The following is a 27,675-nucleotide window of genomic DNA, read 5'->3' on the forward strand; positions in this document are numbered from 1 at the left end:
ATGTTGTTCCAAATATGCGGAACACAAAATAATATATTTTGTCAAATGTTTTTTGTCTGTACGATGGAGGTCAAAGGGTCCAATGTCTTTTCCGAGTACTGTAGGGCTACATTTTAAATGATAGATTTGTCAATTTTACTCTTATTATAGGCTCCGTTAGAACTCATACTGTTCGTCTGTATGTATTCATGGCATCCCTGAGAAGACTACTAACAAATAAACAATTTCTTGATTTCAAGTCAATGTAATCACTCTCCATCAAAAGAGAATGGGTTAACATATTAACACCAGCCTGGTATCCAGCTGTTTGACATATTTTCACATTGAGAACAAAAAACTTGTTACATTTACCTGGTGATACCGAGTCTATCCCCCTTTTTAAAAGCAGCCAATCATGTTACGTCTTTTAAAGCTGCAGAAGGAGTTGGCCAATAGAAGCACTTCTCTACCCGGAAACTCGTGCAGCTCGTCCTGTGTTTTCCAAATCGGCCAGACAACGAAATATCAGTGGGGTTACTGTATCTCTCGCTGCTTTTTTCCTCGAGTATGGATTCATATTTTGTGATTCTCGTATTTTTATTTGGTTTCAGTCTTGCCAGTGAAAACAGAACACTCAAATTTGTCACTGTGGTGAGTATGCGTCTGTCTATCAAATACTACTGTCGTCGTGTTGAGTTCATTTAGGACAGGGGTCTTCAAATAAAATTGCTTGAGGTCCAGTAAACGAACCCTCCTTACCAGCCGAGGTCCGGACAATTAAATACCTAAAAACATGAATTGATGGTTTTTGGCAGACCAAAGAAATCAAAATGTCTTTTCATATCTATACGACGGCATAACAATGTCTGACAACAATATAATGAAGGAAAATATGCTAAATGCCCTAATCTCTAAACCTGCACTGAACATAAATTCATTTCAACATTAACAACTTTAAAAGAAAACTAAAGTGTTGTTTTTGCTGAACTGAGATTAATAAATAGCAGCATCAAGTTGTGACTGATCATCCTCTTGATAACATTTCAGCTCTTCTGGTGGCTGTTGCAGCTGAAAGGGGGGTTTGTTTAATATTTTATTTTAGTTCATGTCTTTATTTTCCTTCTAAAAGTGTTTCACACGCAGCCTCCATGCACTCTTTTACTATTTCCCCATCAGCAAAGGGCTTGTTATGTTTTCCCAGTGGCGTAACTTTGTTTTGAAAAGTGGTGGGGACAGAGATGACAAAAACAATACTTTATTCCCAACCAGTTATTACAAAAACAGTTTAACATTTGTCATCTATAGTGGGCGGTCTGTTCATTGGCTACTCTGCTTTTCGACTCCACTGCGTTCAGCCCCGACAAAACATTGCAAGACGTTTTTAAACGGAAACGGTGGCGCGTTTAACACCCTGTTCTGATGACGCAAGAGGCTATTCTATGTGTTCTTTTTAAAGAATTTTCAGAGCCTGATGAAAAAGGTATAAATACGTGTTTAATACTGCAAAATACATTTCTTCAAATTGTTGCGAGCTGCAGCAGGCACATTTGTAAACGACTTGGACCCATTGTGCGAGCTGTCTCTTAATATCACGAGGTTTAAATACAGTGTTGCCAACTTTGGCGACTTTTCAAACCCCTTTAGCGACTTATTTTTCAAAAAGCGACTAGCGACAAATCTAGCTACTCTCTGAATAAGCCTTGGCGACTTAGCGGAACATTCCGCTTCACTTCTACTGCCCCGCGAGAGCGCGTTTTTGCTTTCCCAGCGCAGCACCGCCTCTCTCTGTGTCTAACGTTACTCTGTTCAGTGAGAAGCAGCACATTCAGTTCAGACCGCACTGACGCGTGGTTGAGATACGTTTTGTCGGGGCTGAACGCAGCCCTTAGGCTCGTTTGAGATGGCCAAATTCTGCGCGGAACCGATCACCGGTGATCAGCGCGAGATGCATGCCGGTAAGAAATGTGTCCGAGTTACGTCCGCCTTGCTGTGACGTCATGCTGACGTGTGTCAAAAAACTCTCGCGACGGCCAGGCGCTGTATCGGATTCTTCAGTCTGGCGCAGTTGCTCTCCACCGACTGCGCTGATGAAAAGCACGATGGGAAACAACTTGCTGACGACACAGCTTAAATGCTCATTGGGCGAGAATGTCAGCTGATATCTTTTTTCTTAAGCGTTCAATTAATAAGTCCATTAACTGAAGTAGGTTTTGAGATTTATATGTGGAGAAAACACACCTATGTGAAATATATAGTCCTCATATCCACCTTGATGTAAAAGCAGTGGCAATTCAATTGCATAGATTTAATCTGCGATAAAAAGCGCTTTTTTATTAAAGTATAACAAAAACATAACAAAACTAGATGATATACAGTTTACATTCAAAAACAGACGAGAAAAAATAATAAAAGATAATACAAACCAAACAACAAAGACAAAAAAGAAAGAAAAAAAATCAAAATGTTCAATCCATCCATATTAATAAATTCAAAACAAGAAATATTATTTATATTATTGAATAAGTCTTAACAAAATTCCAGCTTTTTATTATTTGCTTTTGACAGCATTTTTAAATATTGTCCCAAATAATTCTTAAATACTACAAACAATTAAAAAAAATACATTTGGGAATTAAATTCTTAGCTAACAAAAGTAAGTTATTAATATTTAAAAAAAAAGTTTGACCTCCTTTTTCACAGTTTCCATATTATTATTTTTTTTATAATTCACAACATTTTACTAATTTAACCACAATTATTGCACTTTGTCCAGGAATTAAAGAAAAATATGCTCTGAAAAAAGGGTCTGTGTTTTCTGGAAATGAGTTACAGAATTTACACAATATAGGAACTTCCCAGAAGGATAAATATCACATACAATGTATTTTTGGGGGGGTGGGGATACACGGGAAACTTGAAATAGGAGGTTCTAAGTTTAAGCATTTGTTTGTCAGAGAACATATCTAAATTCTTTCGTACAGCCTTGACATGGTTGAGAGTTTGTCTAATATACGATTTAGAACATTTCTCACTTTTAAACTCAGTTGGCCCAAGAAAAATGCGATAAAAAACGTGAACGCTATCTATTCCGTTGCTGACGTTTCCAGTCGACTCGACAGCGCGATTTGGGAAGTGTCCGTCTTGCCTGCGCTGTTTTCACTCCTCCCCTTACTGCAGCCGCTACTCTCGTCTTCTTTTCAGGCGAGGCAAGGTGCATCTCAAACAAGCCTATTGTCAGATACTTGATGACGTCAATGATATGCGCATTAGCGCGTGAAGTCATCACGCAAATTACTCCTGTGTTTTCCTAACATCCGCTGTATTCTTAGCGAACATTCATCATATGCTCGTTCTTGGGCGGTAAGTGAGTGAGGGAGGACCCGTGTAGATCGCTCCTACTGGGCTTTGAGCTAATATATTTTCCGTGTCCTTACCTCGGACTGCTGCGGGTAAGTTTCTTCAAAGTGTCTATGTCTAATTTCATAATGCCGTTTAAGGTTTCCACTTTTGACAACTGCAACAGACTCCGAGCAAATGAGACAAATAAAACCGGTGTCGTGCATCTCGATGCAGGAAGAATAAATGCAAATCACTCGACCCATTCATCTCGGAAAACATGGTTTTCAGCGTCAATTTTTCGAACTTTTGAAAATGACATTGTTTTTCAGTCACTGACAGTTACATCTGTCTGCGCGCTGTGCAGCGACTCTGTCTCGACTCTCTTCACTCAACGACATCTGAACGTAGCAACAGTGCGCAGGTGTTAACTGTCCGTGGCGCCGTAGGACCCATGCTGCTACTGAGCGGACCTTGATGTGCCTGGTATAAATTTGATTGCATTAGAAAATAATGTTAGGCGTTCATTTATTTATTATGTCAAAAGGCATTGAGGTCCGGACGGACGCATAGTTGGTGACCCCTGAAAGAAGATTAATTTAGGCTGCAGCAGGTCAGGCACAGACGCGTTTACAGTATGAAATTTCACACAGAACAGGCTTCTTACTGATCTGTGTTTTGCGAAGGTATTCTGAAAATGAATTTTGATTATGTCTATTTTGTATGTAATATGTCCTTAAGGGTTTTTGTTGTTGCAAACATGTAAACTTGCTCAATCTGCGGTTTTATCACATGATGGGAGATTATATAAAGTTGTTACTTTCATTTGATCTGTATGCAACAAAAAACTGCTTAATTTAAATGAAAAATGAATATACAGTAAGTAGTTTAAATGGCTTTGAATTTTGTCACAAAATTAAGATCACTGCAGGGGAAAACGTGTAGTTCAGAAGCCATTGAGTTTTTGTCAACTTAAAAGTGTTTGCGTAACATGCATTGCTTATAAGTGAAAGCATTCTTGGGACACATTTTTTTGCTTGTAAAGAGAGTAAGAGTTGTGTGTATGCTTATTGTTTGCTCCGAAGGCAAAAAGCTAAATACTGACTGAGGTTAATTGGTCCTTGGTTTAGTGTTATTTTTGTGTAAATAAAAAGGAGATAAGGTGGAGTAGTCACTTTGAACACATCTTAAACCAGAACTGAAACATCAAGAGAGAATGTGTTTGTGATGCACATTTAACCCAGCTGATCTCTGTGAAAGACAAAGATAAAAACGAGATGGAACACATTAACCCAAGCAGAATATCAGTGTCAGTATGGCCATGTGACATGACAAAATGGATTTGCTGATTCAGCTGCAGTTGCAAAATGTAATTCATCCTTCCAAAACAATACTTATGATGTATTTGTCTTCCTGTCAGCTCTATCGCCATGGTGACAGATCTCCAATCAAGGCTTATCCAACGGATCCCTACCAGGAGAGCGCCTGGCCCCAGGGTTTTGGACAACTCTCTCTGGTATGCACACACACAACTAAGTTTATCAAACATACAGACGTTTTTACTGGTCACATGCTACTTGAGGTGACTAAACGATGAAACAATGAAAACAATACAGTCAAAGCTAGTTGTCTAGTGTGAGGGCAACAAACTTTCAGGATCCTGAAACCTCAAAACACAGCAGCAAAACAAAGAAGCTGACTGGCAACTTCAACTTCAAGCACCCTCTCTGCTCCCTCCCCTGCAGATTCGTGGTGAGGCCATCGAAACTACGCACAACTTTAAATTCCTAAAACACTTACACATCTCCAATTATTTCTTGTGGATTTTAAGCACATCTTCCTCGCCTTATTAAAACAGTGCCTGTACTTACAAAAAAGCATTTTTTTCTAAATATATATATTTTTCTATAAAAAACTGCCAAGTACATGAAAGACATCTACACAGTGCGGTATAGAATGAAATCCAAAGCATCAGGAAGGATCCTGTTACCTGGAAAATGATTTCTCTTTCTGCCTACATAGACCTAAATGAAACTAAAATTGACTTTGACAGGGGCATTGTTAGATACAGTATGTTAGCTAAGCTATGATTAGGCTAAATTGACAGTATAGCACATCAGCTTTATTGTTTTTTTTAAATACCGCTACTCAATAAAATATACGTAATTAACTTTTATGTAACTGGTGATAATATATAATTATTTAGTAGATGATAATATATACAGTAGATAGGTTCACATCATATTGAAGAGGAAGTTTGGGTTCCTCGCCACAGCAGTGCAGTGTTGGCTTGCTCACCGGGAGACTGCATTTATTTATTTATTTATTCATTTATTTATTAGATATTATTTATTAAAATGATCTTGCTTGGTCTATAAACACCATGCACTGTGCTGTGTTTTACCTTTCTGTGATTTTCTTATTTGCTCCTGTAAAGCTGCTTTGGAACAATGCACATTGTGAAAAGCGCTATATAAATAAAATTGAATTGAATTGAATTGAATTGAAAGGGCTGGAGTCTTTGTGCTCTAGAAAGCTCCCTGCAGGCCAATAAAAATGCATTCACTTCTTTTAAAATCTCCTTTGTGCCATTGCTGTGCGATAGGGCTGTTATATAATGCAAATGTGCAATATTTTATATATTTTGGGTTGTGGATGGTTTGATTTTCAATGCAGGAAATGAATGGCTGCCCGCTGCACCAGGTGTATGTGTTCACCTTGCCAGCTAGCAGTTTGTTTTCACCTGCTCATAATATGTGCACTAAGTGTGGGTAACCATATATTTTTATATAATTTGAATTTATTTGACAAACCTAAAGCATTATCGTATCACATATTTTCTTTAATATAGGAACCATCCTGTGCGACAAAATAATGTAGCAGATGATTTTTTTAATGAATCTCATTCTCCTACATTTTCAAGGATGGAATGAGGCAACAATTCGCACTGGGCCAGTTTTTAAGAAAACGCTACACAGGATTCCTGAGCGAAGACTATGAACGACATGAGGTCACTGTCTCTCAAAATTCTTATTTAAACATGTTTATTGAACTGTTACATTAGCGAACTCTGAGTAATCAGACTTGTTTGTTGTTGTGCAACTCGGGTCTGACTTCCTTGTCTGTACATTTACACTGCTGTCTTTTTTCTGTAGATATTTATACGAAGTACAGATATTGACCGGACTCTGATGAGCGCAGAAGCAAACTTGGCTGGTCTATTCCCACCTAATGGTTCTAAGGCCTTTAATCCTGATCTGAAGTGGCAGCCAATTCCCATTCACACTGTTCCAGAGGATCAGGAGAGGGTAAAACATCTCCGTACAGCTCTTTTCTCACTTTCTTGCCACCTTCTTGCAGTACACTGAGAGTTGGCCCTTGTCTCCATACTGATGTGGTAATATTTGTACAGCAGCAAGTTTCTGTATGTTCCACTTGACATGCCTACTAACAGAGTGTCATTTGTTTTCTAGCTGCTCTCATTCCCTCTGGAAAACTGTCCACGTTACAAAGAGCTCATGAACGAGACTATGAAGTCAGACATTTTTATTAACATATCCAACACCTACGAGGTAAGTCATATTTTCCTGTAGTAGCAGCTTTATGTGCATGTGCTCATGGACTTTCTGGTAATAACATGTTTTACAGCTGTTATGATACGGTGTTAAACAAAGCAACCTGCAATTTTATGATTTGGGGTTGAATAGCGATGTCGTTGTGTTTTTATGCAGGACTTTATACAGATGGTGAGAAATAAAACAGGTTTGGGCAGAGTCTCTCTTGAGACTGTTTGGAGCGTCCATGATACACTGTTCTGTGAGGTTAGTTACTTCTGTACGTTACGTGTGCCATTGAATTTATGTTATTATGTTAATCTTTGTGTATAAATATTGTCAATATAAACAAAATAAGACACAGTGGGAGGCAATGAGAATCTTTGATGTGACGGGCAATAATCCTGGACGGCAAAAACATGTCTAATGGCTCCTGCATTCCATCTGTTTTTAACACACAGTTGTGTCATGTGTATGTCCTCTAACACTATATAGTGAAATTCTTACATTGTATAATTAATTTTAAATTTCATAAATTTCACAATGAAATGGTTAAGAATAAAAAATTAAAAGTGTAAAATATGTCTGGAATGACTTCTAGTGTTTCAACTCACTATGACATCGCTTGATTCCTAATCGGTTTTATGATTTTAAAACCCAAGTGTTTATACATTAACATGTTTTCTGGTGGTTATTATTCAATCTTTTTTCCATTATTCTCTGTTGCCAGGAAATGCATGGAATGAAACCACCTTCTTGGGTGACTCCGGATGTGATGGGGAAACTGGAGGTGTTAAAGAACTTTGGTTTTCAGATCACGTTTGGAGTCTATAAGAGAAAGGAGAAATCCAGACTTCAGGGAGGTGAGAGCTTAAGACTGGAAAGCATTTTCGTAGTAACAGTTCTACACAAACATAGACAAATGAGTTTGTACTGCAGTGTTGTAGGAACAGAGGGCATGGCCACTACCTGAATTAAACACAGTGATAGAGGGTAAATAAAGTAGCCCCAAAAAGTATAAGGATGCTTTTGAATAATTAAGTCACATTTCAGTGTGTATGCATTTCATTGCATTAGAGAAGAAACAAACATTTGCTACCGTGTATCTGCAATTTACAACAAAACATGTCTTTTGTGAAATGTTTTGCTTGAGATCTCTACTTTTCTAATGCAATTACAATCATAGATTTTGTATTGTGGTTTAAGTATTCCTATACTTTTTGGAGTATGGAATTGTACATTTAAAGAGACAATGGCCTGTACTAAAGACAGATTGGATTACACAAAATGTTGCTTCACTATTTGAGTCACAGGATTGTTTTAAAGCAATATCCTGTGACACTTGAACAGCACTTATGCTCTTTCTCACAGGCCTGCTGTTAGACCAGATCATCAAGAATATCTCAGCTGCAGCAGCTCCAAGCTCAAAACAAGAAGTGAAGATGATAATGTACTCAGCTGTAAGTCATGTGTCATACTAAACATCATGAGCAAACAACCACCCAAAAAGGCCCCTTTGTTCTGTCAATTGTATGACACCTTAAAAAATTATGTGTTGTGTTTACAGAGAGTTCATGTAACATAATGTATTTCCTCACCAGCATGACACGACAATTGTAGCTCTGCAGGAAGCTCTGAACATCTTCAATGGACTGCAGCCACCTTATGCCTCCTGCCATCTATTTGAACTTCACCAGGAGCAGAATGGGTAACACATCATCTGCATTTTACTGAAATTTCATTTGTGTACAAGGCTAAAATACATCTAGAGTCATAAATATTATGTTGTCTGTTTCTTTTAGGTTATTTTCAGTGGAGATGTTTTATCGCAATGGCAGCTCTGAGCCATATGCTGTGTCTTTACCGGGCTGTTCACAGCGCTGCCCTCTACAAGACTTCATGAACATCACACGTGATGTTATTCCACAAGACTGGCATAAACAGTGTCAAATAGGAACAAACACAACAGACACTGGTAAACGTACTCGTTAACATTTAAAAAATGCTACAACTACATATCAAATGTTTATATGCTAGATTCAAACATCAATTTTGTATGATATACTGTACTTGTTTTCTGATGGTTCTCTCTCATTTGTTTATAGAGGTCATTATTGGGCTGGGTATATGTGGCTGTCTGCTCTTTCTCCTGGTTCTACTGCTATTCTTACTGCTGTGCAGGCAAAAGGAGCCAATGGCCAGCTACAGTCATGTCATAAATGAGAGCGACTCCTGACAATCATACCAGCTCCTCCGCAAAGAGGAATTCTGGGACAGCGAGGAGGACTTGTGAGGACACAACCCCAAAATCAAAAGCCAATGCAGGCTGTCTCCACTACCTTTGGCCCCAACATTTATTTATATTGAGGGAGGCGTGGCAATTTTATTACATTCTTGCAACTGCAAGACAGAAAAAGGGAAACAAGAGCTGCAGTAGTGTCTCTTGTAATAATAACTTTAATGGATAACTGCAACGTTGGCTTTATTGGCTAAGTTGTTTGCAAAAGTCAACGGGAGGAGCGCTAAAACTTGAGACTTGAGTTCTCTCCTAGAAGGTGTCTGTCCTCTCTGAATCTCGAGGACTTTTGCTGTCCCCGTTTGCATTCCTGGTTTGTTGGTTCTAGTGCTCTTATGAGAGCAATGTACAATACTTGATCTGTTTTTCTAAACATGGTGCAATGAAATGTCTTCAGGTAAGGTTACTTTAAATATAATCTTGAGGGATTTCACAAAGTAGGACTACTGAATGCACATCAAGGCTTTGTCATGTTAATGTAGTGCTTTTATGAGATTCTTTCATTTGAGGTCACAAACAGATACATAATAGTTTTTTTAGATTTAGAATAACTGCTTCTATTCTCAGGTGAAACTCAGATTAGCTGTATTTAAATAAGTGTTTAAATCGGCTGTTGAATGTTCGTTATGTAATGTTAATGCAATTAAACATCATAACCATGATTAATACAAGTAAATTTTTATCTCGATTATGAAAGATGTTGACACATCTCCACACAATACTAATTCTGTTCCAAGTGCATATTTTATTCAAAATGGTATTGTTTGATTAAAATGGTGAATAAAAAATATGGATTTTTTTCCCCATTCAGCATTAATTGCAGCCTAACATCTCAAAATATTGTTTGCTATTTAAATGGTTGTATTGCACTTTCTCTGCTTAGTGCTCCTGTTCAGATGAGTTAAAAATGTTCTGGATAGAATATTTTAAAATGACAAATGTATTATAATAATGTAATTCTGGTTTTCTGACATGGTGTACCTAACAACAATTGATGATAAACTCAGAAATTATTTTCAGTGTTTTATTTTCATCAAATGCAAAGAATGGTTGACATGACAACTGTTGAAAACAAACGCACATCAGGCCATTAACATCTTGTTAATTAGTTAAAATGGACGCTTACAATACATTTGCACAGCAGCTCAAGAGTATTTATTGTCAGAGAAAGAGTTTGAACTCCACGTGTTTCTGCTAAGGATGTTACCAAAATACATTTTTTTTTTGAGAATTAGCAACCCATATTGGTTTCTGTAGGTAGTGTAGTGTTATAGGCTAAGTGTCTGCAATACACATTTTATACAAAGCAATTAATTCAGTTTTTTTTACTTGTTGATATAGAATTATAATAGAAATGTTTTGTCCACATATAAGTGGACTTCAATCTGGACTAGTCCAGATCAGTGCATATGTTTGAGTACATCAAATATTAGTCAAAAAGCAAAAGTTGACATTTTCCACAAACACATATTGTAACTGAATGTAACATTACAAAACAGTATTTTTACCTTCTTATTCTGCGATTCAATTCTCACACTGTACTATACTTTGCATTTATTTGAAATGTTTTGCAATATCAGACTTGGTAAGGTGGCCCTGGAAACATCTTGTGTGTTTGTACTGTTTCTAAAATGTAAATTCTGCAAATCTGGAATGAATGAATGATAAATTCTGAATTTTTAGTCTCATCCGCTTTCACATCCATTTCAAGACCAGAATGAGACTCCAAGGCAGTTTAATGTCTACTAAAACAATACACAGGCTAAGCACCATTAAAAACCTTATAATAACACTAAACACACATACTTACGTGCACACGTAAAAAAATATTTTTGCTGCACTCCGCACACTGTTTCTGCTTTGACCTTTAACTTTTACACTCAACATTTTGCTGTCGACAGTGAAAGGAGCCACTGCACAGAATTACCATCATACACTAGGGACTCAATGTCATGGAATGATATTTTGATGCATGTTGTCTGACAAAGAAGAGAGCAAAAAGGAAGTTAGAGAGAAATGTTGATTGTCTGTTATCAAGGTCAAAGATTAAGAGCGTATGAGGTCTGATCAGGCGATGGCTTTAGCCTCAGGCAGGAAGGCCTCCCAGCATTTTACAAGCTGATTGAAGAGAAGTAACAATTAATAAGTATCTGTTTAATAGTGCAAAAGAAACACACACTGAAGAATGCACTTACCCGATGCTGTGTGTGAAGTAGGGATTCAATGTATTTCACAATGTGCTGTTTAAAATCTCTGGTTTTCTCTTTCTGTAAAACACGGAACATTAATATTGTTTTTATCCAATTACAAAAAAGCTGATATCCTGGTAAGTCCAGCATCCCACTAGATGATTTTTCTGCTTAAATCATGAGCCACATTAACAATCTCCAGCATATTATAAATCCACAGGGATGACTTTCATGGCCTTTGCAACCATGTGAATTTGAATGTCTTATAAGAACGTGAATGTGCAGTATAAGAACACATCTTACGTCAAACCTGAGCACCTCTTTACGCACAGTACAGGTGACTCTTTCAAAATCTCTCTCGTACTGACTGACTTTAGACTCCCACTGTGAAAAAAAAAACAGAATAGAGAATTTGTAACTGATCTTATATATCTTTATTATTAATTGGTTAATCGCAACATTCTGCAGTTAAGATATTTTTGTATCATGACCACTAAACCATATAGACGGTTTCATTGGATGCATGCACCTGGCACGAAGTACCGGGTCTGTGTTTGGTTATAATAAAAAATGTTTAATTATGTTTTATTAATATTAATATTGAAATTTAATTGTATTAAATTAAAACAACAGTTTCATTGCATTGATTCATTGCAGAGGTCTACCGGAAGTTAAGTTTGGGCCACATAACGTTTGTTTATTGTTGTTGCTTGAACCAAATGTATATTGTTAGATTAATAAATGGGGATTATGTACAATCAGATGGTCATTATTACAAAATAATGCCCTTCGAAATAATACAAGACCCTCAGCTGCATTTCTGGTATATATTGCAACATCTGACTGTTCATTACTCCTACTTTAATTGTTTATTTTTGAGGTTTTACCTCATTTATGTCATCTTTAGCCTGCTGAAGCTTGTCAGGTTTGTTTGCCCACAGCAGTTTGGCCTCAGCCTCACGTTTCCTCTGAAGTGTGCTCTGAGCTTCCTGCAGACGCTGCCATGCCTTCATCCTTTGCTCGAAACAGCACTGAGAAGGACCACACAGTAAACAACATCAGCATATTAAAAAAGATCACACTCCATTTTCACCAATTCATAATAAAATTCAGGTGCTTAATATTAGCTCTGTACTGATTTTATTTGTGTGGTGGGCTTTGGGTGCTGGTATTGGTTTATGTGGCCATGTGGATGTGCGCTCTAACCCTCACGGCTCCCAGCAGTCTGACGTAGTCGGCCAGCAACTCTGCTAGGATGAAGAAATCACTGAATGCCTGTTGATGGTGCAGCTGCTCCATCTTATCCTGCACCTCTGCCAGCTGTGACAGCGCACGAGACAGCGCAGAGTTCTCCTCCACACTGCCCAGCATCGCCACACTCTTACTGAACACCGCTGTGTTACTGCACAACTCTATGGCATTCATAGATTCTCGATTGGTAATGGGAAACTGAAAGCTTGGCTTTACACAAGGTTCACAGAACAGACATCAATAAATGAAAATCTTGGATTTATAAGTGATTTCGATCACCATTTTTCATTTTCAAGATATTCTATGACAGGTTCTAACACCAAATTTAAGAACTGGGAATCTGTTTGAAACTCTCACCTTTCCTGTGGTTAACTAAAGAGTCAACAGCAGTGTGGAGTTTCCTCAGCAATTGCTCCTCATTCTCCACTTCCTGCAGCTTACTCTCAAACCACTGCCACACACACATACACATGGGTATCAAGCTCCTGCTAAATGCAAACTATATGCCTTAGAAAAGTAGGGACTGGCATCTTACATTATCTGATTCATTCATTTTAATGGTCTTCTTATTGACTGCATCTGACGCTCTGTTTATCATCTTTAACAGACCAGGTCCACTCAAAGTCTGAGTATAAACTGCCCTGGGCAACTAAAACACACACACACACATATATATACTCTATGTACAACATTAAACATCACTCTTAAAATATGATGCGTCTAGGATGATGTAGGTGATCACCTCGTCTCTTTCTAAAAATTCTCGAACATCAGGGTCCTGCAGTAGAGATGGATGGGCCACTACCCTCTGCAGATACCTACAGACAATACAGACAAACATTTGACCAGTTAATATAACTAGGGAAAAAAAACAAAAAGAAAGTGTGTTAGTGAATCTGCCTTCTATGTGTATGTATAATTGTCCATGAGTTTACCTCTCCAGCGCTGATCGTCTTTTCTCCACAAACTCAGCAGAGGATGAATCCTCCTTCCCCACCTTTACTTTAGTCATTCCTGTGACACACCGTCAAACCATAAACACACTCAAACTCCACCCACACTGACATCAATGCGCTCTTTTTTAATAAGAATTAACAGTTTCCAGATAGTTTTCATCAAGACTGTTGGCAAACAAAGTTGAGAAGGTGAAGGTAAACATGACTGGATCAAACAGAAAACGAGATTCTTTACCCACTACGCTCTTCTGAGGTGGGGAAGGGATGATGCAGCCTAGCAGGGAATGCTTTGCAGACAGCTTCTCATAAAGTCCCAGAAAATCACTGAAACGTCGGCGCACAGAGAACGTCTTATTACGAAACATGGGCAGTGTCGTCTGGAAAGAGAGCAAAAGTGACACATGAGAGAGCATAATGCTGGTTTAAAAAACCTTCAAACTACCATGTTATTGGGTTTAAAAAGTGAACTATGATGAACCTGAGTTGACACTTTGTAGGACATATAGGCATTCATGCCATCACCTGCAACACACAAATACATAAGATCAAAGTCACTAAAGTAAATAAACAAGTGAATACAGCTCAATACAAAGGGGCTTTCTACGCGCACATACCCATTTTCTCTGGGTTGGTGACCGCAACGTTCAGCTCAAACTGGTCTGTGCTTTCGTCCTCCTCCAGCTGTTAAAAGATACCAGAATGGTATCAATTAGGATCATATTAAATAATTCATTAATGCATCTGAAGGCACATGAGGGGTCTTGTTTCAGTACCTCCTCCATGGTCTTGTTGACAATACTGGGTTTGTGAATGGAATTAGGGACATGTGCGGTGTTGCATGCCGATGCGGTCGGGCCGATAATCTCTCTCCTGCCTTGACTAGTGGTGTTGGTAAGCGTCAGTTCTACAGTGGCTTCTGCAGTTTGAGCAGAGAAGACATCTTAACATGACCTGTGGATGCCTCACTACTTTACAGACAAAGGTGGAATTTATTATTCAGATCAAGCGTTCTTATGCATTTATTGTGAGAAATGCTGCTATAACGGAGTGGAGAAAAATACCAGTGAACAGCTCCAGTTCTTCATCCGAGTGAAGACCATTAGTGGTGTGATGAATATAAGACCCCTCCTCACTGAATATATCAGCCTCTTCGGGAGCGGATGTGGGTGTGATCGGTTTACTCTGCGTAATAATAATAATAATAATAACAATATGGCATTATAACGCCTGACTAATTGTTATGAATCATGACACAATTCTCCTTCAAGCACACGATCAAACTGTGACCGTTAGACACTTATTATAAGCGATCAGTTATCTTTTGTTTAATGACACTAAAATATTCACACTTATTTCTCTTGGTCATATATATTTTTTAAAGTTATTTAATCCAAACTGGTGTCTTACACTCGCCCCGGTGAATATGTCTTCCCCTTCATCATCATCCTCGTCGCTGTCCAGGACTCCATTGTCTAATTCAGCCTCCTGATCGTCATTATCGGGGAAAGGCGGAGGATTCCGCCCGCAGCTGGCTGACATCGTTTGTTTTGATCATAAAATATATAACAGTGCTTAAATCTAACCGATTACTTGTTGAATTGGGAACAATTGCTACCTGGCCGTATGTGAGAGGTAAACAAGGATGGGATTTCACTGCTAGGTAACCTCAGCCTACTTAAAAACATCCGCGGGTCGCTCTGCGCTGTCGGGTTCAGAGTAGACGCTGCAGCGTAGGTGTATGGCCACCTGCTGGTCTGGAGAAGATACTACATGTATTTCATCTACAGGCCAAAGAACTGTTTGGTTACAAGCATTCTTCCAAATATCTTTCCGTGTGTTTTTTAGAACAAATAAATGTATACAGATTTGGGACAACTGGTGAGTAAATGAAGAAGAATTGTTCCTTTAACAGCTAACCAACCAAGCAAACTAAATTAGGCCGGTTCGATTAGTTTTTTCCACCATGGATTTTTAGCAGAAAATTAAGCTACACAAATACAATACATTTTACAAGCATTGTAACTATACACAAATACTGTATTACAGACACAGTCACCCTAGGAAAATATTTTGTGCAAAAGAACAACAGACAACATATGCAACATATTTTTCAAGTGGTCTCTTTAATAAAATAATCATCATTTCAATTTCATCAATCAAGGTCATAGTGTACTACTAGTGTACAGTAATTACTGGCTCAGAGCATTTTTAAAAAATCAATCATCGTATAAATTCCATGAGTCTGAGGGTTATTGCACTGGTTTGGTTAGTGTCCCTGCTGACGTCAGAAGTGAATAATTTTAAACTCTGTGAGAAGCGCAACAATGAGGAAGACAACATAGAAGACCAGGAGAAAAATGCCATAGACCCGGTTCAGGTGGAAACACTGCAGAGGAACCAGTATGAAGGAGAAGACCAGTGATATACCCAGTGCTCCAGACAGAACCCAGCACAGTACGCCCTCCGGCTCCAGCTAAACACAGAACAAAACAACATTCACAGACCAGTCTCAATGACTCAATCATCTTACCGTATAAATCCAAACATTAACCAAACTAAAAATTCTCCTGACATCTTATCAGGTGCATGTTTACAGTGTCCATCTATATGCATTTGTTCTTATCTAGCCAATACATTGTATGTAGAGCAAGAGACATACCGTGATGACATTATCATTATGGAACATCTGCACCAGGCAGCCCAGACCCACACCAAACAGCATGTCTGAAATAATGTTAAAGACATTCAAAGTTCCCTATTGATACTTCACTCATATTTCGTAGCAGGTCGCTATGGGGAAAACTCCCTTTTCTCTGATGACGGAAGCTTTTTAATAACGCAGTGAATACTGCACGGCCATAGGTTCGTGCAAAGTAAAACTTTGAACCAATGGCAGCAAAGCTGCACGGACCTATGGCGATGGAGCCTGCCAAATTGGGCGGGGCTTATGGCTATATAAGCAGGCATATCGCTGTAGGGTCCTCAGATCTCTTCTCCTTCAGCGATGACTCTACCTTCGCTACTCGAGACTGATAGCTTCGCCGTCGAAAAGCCTTCGCAGCGGATTGGACCTCTCTGCTCAGCATTTTTGCTGTCTCCAGCAGCGCCGGTCTCTTTCCCTGCCGCCATCCGGCAAGCTCTAAAAGACAAATTTACAGAGGAAAATTTCTGCGGCGTTGTTTCAAATGCCACGCCGTCCCTGTCACTCGTGTGGGGTCTTCCTACACGCCGCTGATGGTCATGGTGAGTGCGTCTCATGCTTGGGGTTATCCCCTACTTAAGACACAGTCAAAGAGACGGGATGCCCTCATTGCGAGAGCATGAGTCTCTCCTCTCTGCACTCACGTATAGCTTTCTTTTCAGAGAGCTAATCCGCCCCTCGTGCCCTCCCGTTTTCTTCCTCACAAGGCGGATATGTTATCTCAGAGCAATGTCCTTTCAGAAGAATGGAGGGACTCCACCCTCAGTCAGTTCAGAAAATCTGGGAGATCTTCGGCAAGGCAGAAGTCGACCTTTTTGCCTCAGAAGACAACGCTCATTGCCCAAGAGGGGCAGGGACGCTTTGGCCCACAACTGGCCCAACCGACTCCTCTATGCTTTCAGGCTGGGGATGGTGCTGTTCATAGCCCCACTCTGGAAAAACCAGCCTTGGGTTGCGGAACTGTCTCAGCTGCTTTTAGCAGCCCGTGGCCTATTCCCCTGAGACGGAACCTCCTCTCTCAGGCAAGCCACAGGATTTGGCATCCCCAGCCTGAGCTGTAGGCTCTGCACCTTTGGCCTTTCGATGGGAGCCTACGGACCTCCCTGAGAGTGTCATGAACACAATCTCTCAAACTAGAGCACCATCCATAAGTTGGCTCTATACCCTCATCTATCACCCTCGTGGTCTGTCTTTTCCGCCTGGTGTTCAGCCCGCGGCACAGACCCAGAATCCTGCGACATATCGTTGATACTGTCCTTCCTGCAAGAGCTGTTGGATAAAGGTCATTCCCCTTCCACGCTCAAGGTCTATGTGGCAGCCATTTCGGCTTCCCATGCCCCCATAGCAGGCCAAATGGTGGGTAAGAACAACTTGGTTGTTCGTTTCTTGAAGGGATCCAGGCGGCTCTGCCCTCCTCCCCCCTCACTGTTCCCACATGGGATCTGATCTTGAATTTGGGCCTGACGACTCTAGGGTGGTCCTCACACCAAGGCATGGCTAAGTACCTAAGGTGCTCCCTACCCTGTTTAGAGCACAGGTAGTGACGCTTTCTGCGCTCCTCTCCTCCGAGCAGGACCCGGAGCTGAACCTGCTCTGTCCGTCAGAGCACTGAAGGTTTACGTCGAGCGTTCTGCCCCCTTCAGGCGATCAGAACAGCTCTTTGTTTGCTTCGGTGACCGCACCAAAGGGTCCCTGGTCACAAAGCAGAGACTTTCTAAATGGATAGTTGAGGCTATTACGCTAGCAATTCTTCAATTCTTATTATGCTAGCACGCCTTCAATGCCCCACGGGAGTTAGAGCCCACTCTACTAGAGGTGTCGCCTCTTCCTGGGCGTGGTCTAGCGCTGTGTCCATAGCGGAGATTTGTGCTGCATCCTGCTGGGCTTCGCCTTCCACATTTACCAGATTCTGTAGTCTGGATGTCCCGGCCTTGCAGGCTCGGGTCCTTTCTGCTTAACAGGCTCACACTAGGTCGCCGGACTGACGGTTGCTTCCAACCGCACTGGCCCCAAGCACACTGTCATTGGGACGATTAACTGGACTGGGCCACCTCTTAGCTTGGCCCCATCTGCTCCCTCAGGACTTTTATATTGGTTCCCCATAGTAAGAGTGAAGTATCGATAGGGAACGTACTCGGTTACTAACGTAACCTTGGTTCCCTGAGATACTGGAACGAGTACTGCGTTCCTGGCCGTGCTTACAAGCTGCAGCTGGTCGTTGCTTCAGTCAAAGTAACCTGAGGACCCTACGGCGATGTGCCTGCTAATATAGCCATAATTTGGCGGGCTCCATCGCCATAGGTCCGTGCAGCTTCGCTACCATTGGTTCAAAGTTTTATTTTGCACAAACCAATGGCCATGCAATATTCACTGCGTTATTAAAAAGCTTCAGTCATTGGAGAAAAATTAGTTTTCCCTATAGCGTCTTGCTAGGCACTACTCGTTCCCTTATCTCAGGGAACTGAGGTTACGTTAGTAACAGAGTATGATCTCTCTGTGATAATACATAATACAATAAGAATATAAAAACATAAAAAAGTACACAGATTAAAGGATACTAAAGATAATGCCCCCAAAACAGGCTGAAATGGCCATCCGTGGGTATCCCTGACGGGCTATGGTAATGTCTGCAAAGCAATCTGAAAAGAACACACAAACCACATTCAGTCTAACCAAGTACAGATGCTGTGTATGTAATGTCATTACATTGCACTACCTTTTGGTAGAAAAGGTATAAAAATATTTTAACAGCAAGCTATCTTTTACAAAACTGGTTAAATTTCAGGAGCTCAGATATAATGTGCTATAAGTGTGAATACCGCCAATGCTGTTGCCCCAGGCTAACAAGGTGAGCCCCAGTACAGTGTTACTGAGACTGAGAACAATTCCCAGAAGATGCAACACACTGACGATCTCAGACGCCACAGTACTGATCCACAGTGCGCTGACCACAAATCCCAGCAGAGAGAAGAGCTATACAGATAAACACAAAAAGAGCTCTAAAATACATTTCTGTTTGTATGGTGCTGGCAGTATGTTCTAAAAGAATCAGGAAGTAGAAAACTAGATTTCATACAAAGTGGTATGGAGGAGGATGCTCATTCGTGGTAGTGAAGAAGACTATGCCAGAGAGGAAGGCTCCAATACATGCTATGAGCACCCACACCGGAAGCTCTCCTTCAATGAGGTATAAGCCATCTGGAATGAAAAAGACAGATTGTTTCTTTCAAATCCCAGGTGTTACACAATATTCAGACCAAGGACAAGTAACATTTCACATTTGTGACCCTGGACAACAAAATCAGTCTTATGGGTCAATTTTTCGAAATTGAGATTTTTACATAATCTGAAGGCTGAATAAATAAACTTTCTATAGATATATGAGTTGTTAAAATAGGACAATATCTGGCTGAGATACAACCGTTTAAAACTCAAGAATCTGAGAGCGCAAAAAAATCAAAATATTGAGAAAATTGCCTTTGAAGTTGTTAATCAGGGGCACTGTGGCAGACCATCCACTCACAAAAATAAAGTTTTTATATATTTAAGGTAGGAAATTTACAAAATATCTTCATGAAACATGATCTTTACTTAATATCCTAATGATTTTTGGCATAAAAGAAAAATCGATAATTTTGACCCACACAATGTATTTTTGTCTTTTACTAAAAATGTTCCCGTGCTACTTAAGACTGGTTTTGTGATCCAGGGTCACATTTAAGCATAATTTCAGTTCCTCTGCCAATGCCCATAAAAGTAAGCAGGTTCTAAAAGCCACAAGTCTCATACTCTAACCATGCATATGTATGTAATAGCGTAAAACCATAATTACATTTTTATTTAAACTAAAATTCAGAACCAACTCACAAACCACATGTAGGAAAAAAAACACATACGCACACACAGATGTGGTAGCCTTAGGAACATGTAAATGACTAAACTGAATAATTAAAGGTCCAATGTGTAATATTAAGGAGGATCTATGGATATAAACGCAATATAATAAACATAACTATGTCTTCAGAGGTGTATACAGACCTTACATAATTAAGTGTTTTACTACCTTAAAATGATCTATTACTATCTTCATACGCCGCAGGTCTCGATCCTTTTATGGAATTCAACATGTTATTTCTACAGTAGCCCTAAACGGACAAACCGCTCTACAGAACGCATTTCATAAATACGTTATCTCCATAAGCAAAGCAGCGAAAACGTGATAACATCTTAGTGCTGTGTCAGCCACCATAGTGCTTCAAAAGGGGGGAGGGGTGGAGTGAGCCGTTGGTTGCAATTTGCAACCTCACAGTTAGATGCCGCTAAATTTCATACACTGGACCATTAAAGTTCAGTAAATAAACAATGTGTGGTTTAGCAAAGAAATGCAGCGGGTCCTGTCAGTCTAGGGCTATATAAAAATGTTTACTGTGCTTCACCTGGTTTTGAGAAAAGCACACAAAGACCATGCATGCTGCATGTGATTTAACCTTTTCAGACAGTCACAAATGAATGCGAGATGAGTTTCCACAGTAAGCACTTATATGTTTGGGCGTGCACCTTTCAAATTCGTTTATGCGTAGACATTATGTACTGCTCACAACAACTTATGAATGCAATGAAGAGATTGTTGTAAAACAAGTTTGTTTTCTTTGTTTACGAAAAATTCAAGCTGACTCACAGGCCCCAGACTGGAAGGTGAGCACACACACTAGTGGCCCAGTGATTATGTGAAAGCAGTTCAGAGGACGTTTCCAGTTATGATCCTCTTTATCTGTGTCCACCACAGGAACTGTAAGCAGTAAGACCACTTCTACAGGCACCTAACCAAGTCAGTCAAATAGGCAAGAAAACAGTATTGGACAAAAACATTTTTTATTATCTAACATGTATTATCTTCCATGTTTATTAGAACTTAAATTGTTTATTTAGTTAGTGAAGCAACTAAGTAATACATGTGCAGATTTTCACCTTTATAATTTTAAGGAGGCGCCCACTCCGGCGCTGTCTCCTCCAGGTCCTGCTATCCACAGGGTTAATGGCATTCAGGAAGATCTGGGTGGTTGATAGAGTGAAAGGCAACAAAGGCTCATACTCTACATCTGAAACAAACATTCATCCCAACACATTTAACATACATGATGCAAGAATCTCACACAGTCTAAATTCAACATTTCAGAGCCTGTTAATCACATTAAATCAACAATAATTAAATTTATTGAATGCAACGTTCAAGCATAGGGCAACACTTTCACACCAAACTAAATTTCCTCTATGTTAGACACTTGTGAAATGTTGGACTTTTTGTTACTACTACCTAAGCAGAAGCTAATACACATTGCACATGCTGGCAAAACCATACTTCTCAAAGAGTATAAAACCACACACATGCATTCTGAAACCACACACGCATCTGAAACCTCAGACACTCAGTTATCATTTAGTAGGTTACCCACCATGTGCTTGAATGCTTCCACTCAGATTTCTTCTATGTGAATCAGTGGGAAGAATCTCTTCTGAAAGCCACAAAGAACCACACTTATTTTAGATTTACACCTAAAAGTGAACACCAAGGTGACCTCAAAGATAAACAAAGACTTACAAGCCACAAAACCTACATGTTATGTTAGGGTCTTTAAGGACAAACTCAGAAATGACAAATAAGAAGCTTCTTAGCAGAAAAAGCATGGCCGTTTTTCCTGACTGTCTGAACAATGCGCAAGATAAAGATACAGAGCTGTTAACTAAGGTTTTGGCACTATAACACCCAAGTGCAGTTAGTTTGTGTTTTACTATAAAAATCATTAAGTCATTCCCATTCAATAATTGTAATATGATTTTAAAAGGGGTTTGTTCATGTGTGTGTGTTATGAAAATTCCCAATGCTGAGCAAGACAGGCACTTTACCCTGTCCTCTGCCTGAGTTCTCCAAAGAGCCATTTAGCTGGTGCTTCTGACGACTGTATATATATGCACTTACAACAACCGCCAAAACATATACAATATACAGCCCCAGATATCCTGCAAAGAAGAAAAATGGCGGTCAGAGAGAAAGAGAAATGTCTTTTAATTGGTATTGCCAAGTATTTCACAAAAATATGCAGCAAAACAAGCATGAAACATGCTAAATGAAAGAGATGAGCCAAATGGAAAGACAGATCATAGAAGGCATAGATGTATTTAAGACAATAACAATTATCGCACCCACGGTCTCTCCCAGGGTAATGTGGCCTTTATAAAGGATAGTGAAGGTCCAAAACACAGCCACCATGTAGAATATAACATCACGAAGGAACGGACGGGACGCAACAGTAAACGGTTTAACCAGGGCAATGCTCCCTGCAACAACTGTTGTTACAAAAATCCCTGCCCCTAGAAAAGATTTCAGCAAAAGTACAGCAACAAATTATCCACATTCAGCATTAAAGTATATGCTAACATAGGTCAACATCAACATACATCAATACAGTAACAATACTGTACATTGATGTGACATTATGGTAATGTACTTTAGGGTTGATGAATATCAGAGGTATTGTACTCGGTGTTGTTGTAACTTCTGCATTACTAGCATCACCAAACATTTTTAAAAGGTATCCAGCACACTTCTGATGTTTTCCATTGGGTGAATAAACATGTAGTCCAGCCCCCTTTACTTATGTCATTGGCTGAGTCCTTCAGAGTGCTGATAACTGACCAAACAATGCTCCAACAGCAAGACCAGCGGTCTGAGGGTGAGAGAAAGCAGCCATGGCACTAAACACATCTGGAGCCCCATTTCCAAATGCCAGGAACGTCACTCCCTGTTTGACTCCATCATTATGGAAAACAACAACGGTAAAAAGAATCCACAAAAAGACATTGTAGGCCCTTTTTTCCAACCAAAACACAAGCCTCACTCACTCTACACAATCATGCACACTCAATGACACAAAAAGTTTAGCATACTTCTTCAAACTACACAGATACACACCGCTACAGATACATAATACAGTACAGGTTAACATTAATGTATTATTGGCTTACAAATATACTGTAGTATACTGTAACAAATGGTTTAGATTAGAATGTTGTATGTTGTGATTTGCACTTTATTCCAGAGTTTATTACACTGCTCTGGTTGATAAGGACAACAGAACAAGTGTTATTGACCTTCTTCAGCAAAATGAGCACAAATGACCAGGATCAGCTGATGTGGGCATAACTGCTGTCACGTTTCAAGCATTTAAAGGATACAGCCACATTATGAGTCAATCTTAGTGTGGAGGAGATGGCTGAGAGGTTTGGGCAGAAACTACAAAAGAAAAAAATGCATTATTTAATATCTCACATTACAACGCATGTTACGCTACATACTAAACGTTTCCATTTATACTTATACTGCATGAATAAACAAAGCCGATCGTTCTTCTACCGAACAACCAAGTGACTTCTGGATTTTATAAAAGCAGAACCTTTTAACTCACAAACTCACCAAATTATTGAAATAGGGAAGTAAAATGAATCGCATGATGTAAAGAAATACTAACACAGTGCCCAGGTCACAGTGATAACCAGGTCATCACCGCAGAATCATGTTAGATTTGTTTCTGCACTTTCTATTTAAAATGCTGTTTGTAATAGACACACTATGAAAAAATGCACTGTGCAATACAAATGGAGGCTAAACTATGAAATGAACCAGCCCAAATACAAAAAAATATTCATTTGAAAGTATTAAAATTGACGGTTGTAAGATTACAGCCAGACCTCACGACCACAATTTGTCATACACGTGATTAAATCAGACTGGATTACCATTGTTAAATAACTACACACCAAACTCTGAAGCAGATTACCTAAGAACCTTTAGCATTCACACAAACTCACAAGTCTGATGCAATCAGCCCAAGAACAAGGAACAAAACAAACAGCCACAGGACCTGTTGGAAAAGAGAAAGAAGCACCAAAATAGAAGCGAGTTGAACAAGATTTAAAAAAATGTATGACTCTCCAGCAACACTCCCACACGCAACTTGATTCTGTGTGGTATTTGCCCAACTGTGTACAGTAAACAGTGTGAATACAGCAGACTGTCCTTACATAGAGTGTGATGACTAGGGGCAGTAAATTAGACAGGAAGAGGCAGAAGGTGATCCAAGGGTAGTTGATAAATCCTTCATCTGAAACACAGTCAGGTGTGTTCTTCACAAACTCGCATCTCTGACTGGCAGACAGGTTCATCACCATATCACACTGCAACACAGATCAACTATTATCACAAACAAGCATATTAAGTTATATATTTATTATAATCAAACACCACATGCATTTACTCAACAACTGTACTGTAAATAGAGAGCAATATGAGCAAAAATTTAATCGTTACATTAAGACATTAAAAAGTGCATCTTCTGACAGAAAGTATACAGTATGAGGCTGTAGTCAAGTAATCCTGCATGTATACAGACGAACTTAAATGCGCATAATTTCCGAGGCAGGCACGTAAAACAGTGGCAGGTAGCGAGGCAGGGGTGACAGCTCCACCCGTCACGGAAAGATTTTACCCCCTCTCTATTTTCCTCACCTCGTCTCCATCGCTGTTCAATGCACCAGTTGCAGGTGAACCTGAACTCCAGGCATTGCCAACAGCCATGCGGTGCGTGTGTGACTCATACAGGGCAGTGTAAACAACAGACTCGGCGAAGCTGGCACGAGCCCACAACAGGGCAAGAGTGCAAAACAACACTAAAAGTACAGCACGCATTTGTAGGAAGATACTGTTCCAACATTGCTTTTCAATTCTTTACTACAGTTTAAAACATATTCGTCTGTTTTTGAATTGCAGTAACTTAGATCGGCAATAGCTTTGAAGTTCTGGCGCTGTTTATCTCCGATGTGATAATCTCCATATATATATATAGGATCTATACATTGTCTTAAAATAACACAGGAATAGTCATTCGTAATGCCAAAACAAAAAGTAATGGAAAGCGTTTCAGTAATTTCAGTAGGCTACTTCCTAGTATACAGTGACGAGAGCAGTTTTAAGGAGCCGCCTGGTTCTCTTCTTAAAGGGATAGTTCACTCGAAAATAAAAAAATCTTTGATTTATACATCCTCGTGTCATTCCAAATCTGTATGACTTTCTTCTGCCGAACACAAAATAAAATATTTTGTAGAGCACTGGTGAGCAAAAACATTTCCTATAGACACAATAAACATACAAAATACGTCTAAAATATATGAAGATAAATCAGTAGCAACCCTTGAGAGCATGTAGATTTTAATTTGTGAACTTGTAAAGTATTTGTACCTGTACACTAATATGTACACTCACAGCCCCAATGTGCAAACTTGTAAAATAAAAAACTGAAGTTGAATGTTGAGATTTGCACTGGTGGACTGAAGTTGCAGAAAAATTGTGACTAATGTGTAAACTGGCATTTACAAAATACATTGGCAGATACAAGTGCATAACACATATTTACACGTTTTCCTAGATTCAGATTTGAATTGCAACCACAAATAGGCATCTACAACCTCTCAAATCTGTCACTGCAGTTTCAAATCTTCCCGCCTTGACTTTTGCTACTACTTTCGCGATATACCCGTTGCAAAACTAACTTGTGCACTTGAAAGCTCAGAGGCGAGAGAAAGATGTGCATTTGATGACGTCATGCGGCTGAGCCACACCGCCCCCTAACGGCAGGAAAACCACAATGAAAGTTGAGTTTTTCAACTGCAGCAAGTTTTGGTTGAGCAGGTAAGTAAAGAGGTTTTATTCTAACATAAACAACACATGCAGAAAATGAGATGACTTTATATAAAGTCCTTAAAGTCCCAGTTAATTTTTTTCATGAAATATTACAGTGTTTATTGTAAATAGTTTATCAATGTGGGTCATTCTCTTTTAAGAAATGTGTCTGCCCTCGTAATCTTCAGTTAAAATCTGAAAATGCACTTCCTTCCTGTAATGACTATCCATCTTAAATGACGTATGTGAGACGGGTTGGGCGGAGCATCAGTTACTCCGCCCCTTCAACTGTCAATCTGCTGCCAGTTCCATTTCAAAATGCAACGTATGTTTTTATACATCCAATAAATCAAATCGCAGAGAAAGACGAAAGCCACGCCCACTATTTTTAGCAAAGGAAATTCCATTTCAGTCGGAAGTGCGTCAAAATACAGAAGTTAAAACGATCACAACTTGTTCACGGGGACTTTAAAAAGGTGGTGAGGAATCCTCATTTATTTAATTAAGATATTTTAAATGACATTTTTATGAAATGACTTCTGGTATTGGTCTTCTGAATGTTGAATTCTTTGAATGGCCAAAATTATCTTTTCAAGCTAAAAAGTAAAAAATACAACAAAATTGATGAATGCTGTAAGCAAAAAACTTTGGCCTCTATTGACTTTCGGTTTTATAGACCCATTTTATAGACATTTCCTAAAATCCTTCTTTGCTGTTACACAAAAGAGACACACACACATGTTTTGAACCACATGATGGTGAATCAATGATGACAGAATGTTTATTTTGGGTTAACTATCCCGTCAAAGAGATATTTACTATTTTAACATAAAACTTTCTTTTTGTAAAAATGACAAAAATGCATTTTTACGTACTACCACAAATGGTAAACAATCTGTCAGAAATTGTTAACTTCATGAAAAACTAAACTAATGTACAGTATAGTGTATAATATGGTTAATTCTCAGAAGGGGCTAGCTGCTTTCTCCTGTGGTGGGATGATATTTTTATTTTCGCGATATATGGCTGCTATAACTGTTGCTCGATGTTGATGACATTTTTAAGATCGTGACATTTGCTGAAATGAGGTGTTAAGTAATGAGGTAGGGTTAGAGTTACCTTAACCCATGGTAATAAAGCAGGACATGGGATCAGCAGAACGTCCAACACCCGACCTGATAAATCTGAATTAAAGAAATCATATAGCCCAGTTGGGTCATTCCAATAAAACAAATGAATATCAAAAAATGCTAGTTGTGATCTAAGGCAGTTTTGTTCTAAAATGGCATACATGATTATGGAAAACAAGTTCTCTTTAAGCACGTAAAGTATATTAATGTTATTTACGACACAGTAGCAAGAAATTGACAAGGATGGCGCCTTACAGGATGAAAACAAAGTACTAACATCATAGAAACCATAAATGTATACTGATGTTTGTGCGCTTGTTCACCCACCAAATGTTACTTCCTGCAGGAGTATGACATTGAGAAACTAGCTTTTCCTATTTAAAGGAATTACTTTAACCATTACTTCCCATTGAGAAATGATGTGTCTGTGTGTAAGAGTGTTCTGATATTTTCTTGTATCACTAAATCTCAAATGGTTGATAAGATCTGGTCTGTATATTTGTGTTCATTACGAAACATTGGGGCTTCAGGACGCTGAGCACAACATTTA

At 39.2% G+C, this 27,675-nt stretch overlaps 3 protein-coding genes across 6 annotated transcripts; 1 reads left to right on the forward strand and 2 right to left on the reverse strand.

The window, feature by feature from the left end:
* Nucleotides 1-464: 464 nt before the first annotated feature.
* acp2 (acid phosphatase 2, lysosomal) lies at nt 465-10,147 on the forward strand. Its single transcript, XM_057336850.1, has 11 exons — nt 465-630; nt 4,736-4,831; nt 6,239-6,325; nt 6,471-6,623; nt 6,789-6,887; nt 7,047-7,136; nt 7,600-7,732; nt 8,241-8,329; nt 8,471-8,577; nt 8,672-8,844; nt 8,975-10,147. The coding sequence occupies exons 1-11, from the start codon at nt 547-549 to the stop codon at nt 9,103-9,105; spliced, it is 1,242 nt and encodes a 413-aa protein (XP_057192833.1). The 5' UTR covers nt 465-546; the 3' UTR covers nt 9,106-10,147.
* Nucleotides 10,148-10,177: 30 nt separating this feature from the next.
* On the reverse strand, nt 10,178-15,264 carry snx1b (sorting nexin 1b). Of its 4 annotated transcripts, XM_057336812.1 has the most exons (15): nt 14,969-15,264; nt 14,623-14,743; nt 14,335-14,477; nt 14,176-14,242; nt 14,040-14,083; nt 13,797-13,938; nt 13,541-13,619; nt 13,348-13,423; nt 13,141-13,254; nt 12,963-13,056; nt 12,561-12,766; nt 12,242-12,385; nt 11,658-11,738; nt 11,361-11,432; nt 10,180-11,283 (listed from the first exon to the last, which is right to left on the reverse strand). In XM_057336812.1, exons 1-15 carry the CDS (start codon nt 15,098-15,100, stop codon nt 11,233-11,235), a joined length of 1,566 nt encoding a protein of 521 aa, XP_057192795.1. In that variant the 5' UTR covers nt 15,101-15,264; the 3' UTR covers nt 10,180-11,232. The 4 variants fall into 4 exon arrangements, with proteins under 4 accessions (XP_057192803.1, XP_057192795.1, XP_057192810.1 ...); XM_057336820.1 differs by lacking the exon at nt 14,335-14,477 and having other exon boundaries at nt 10,178-11,283; XM_057336827.1 differs by lacking the exon at nt 14,969-15,264 and having other exon boundaries at nt 14,335-14,529; nt 14,623-14,738.
* Nucleotides 15,265-15,698: 434 nt separating this feature from the next.
* On the reverse strand, nt 15,699-25,272 carry slc8b1 (solute carrier family 8 member B1). The gene is made up of 15 exons (XM_057341404.1): nt 24,826-25,272; nt 24,342-24,494; nt 24,129-24,181; nt 23,496-23,553; nt 22,957-23,062; nt 22,464-22,631; nt 22,167-22,280; nt 21,716-21,775; nt 21,231-21,361; nt 20,941-21,082; nt 19,339-19,460; nt 19,082-19,235; nt 18,821-18,901; nt 16,221-16,285; nt 15,699-16,034 (listed from the first exon to the last, which is right to left on the reverse strand). The coding sequence occupies exons 1-15, from the start codon at nt 25,003-25,005 to the stop codon at nt 15,846-15,848; spliced, it is 1,776 nt and encodes a 591-aa protein (XP_057197387.1). The 5' UTR covers nt 25,006-25,272; the 3' UTR covers nt 15,699-15,845.
* Nucleotides 25,273-27,675: the final 2,403 nt, after the last annotated feature.

Source organism: Triplophysa rosa, linkage group LG1 (assembly GCF_024868665.1).
Source record: "Triplophysa rosa linkage group LG1, Trosa_1v2, whole genome shotgun sequence".
In the NCBI taxonomy this organism is placed as follows: domain Eukaryota; kingdom Metazoa; phylum Chordata; class Actinopteri; order Cypriniformes; family Nemacheilidae; genus Triplophysa; species Triplophysa rosa.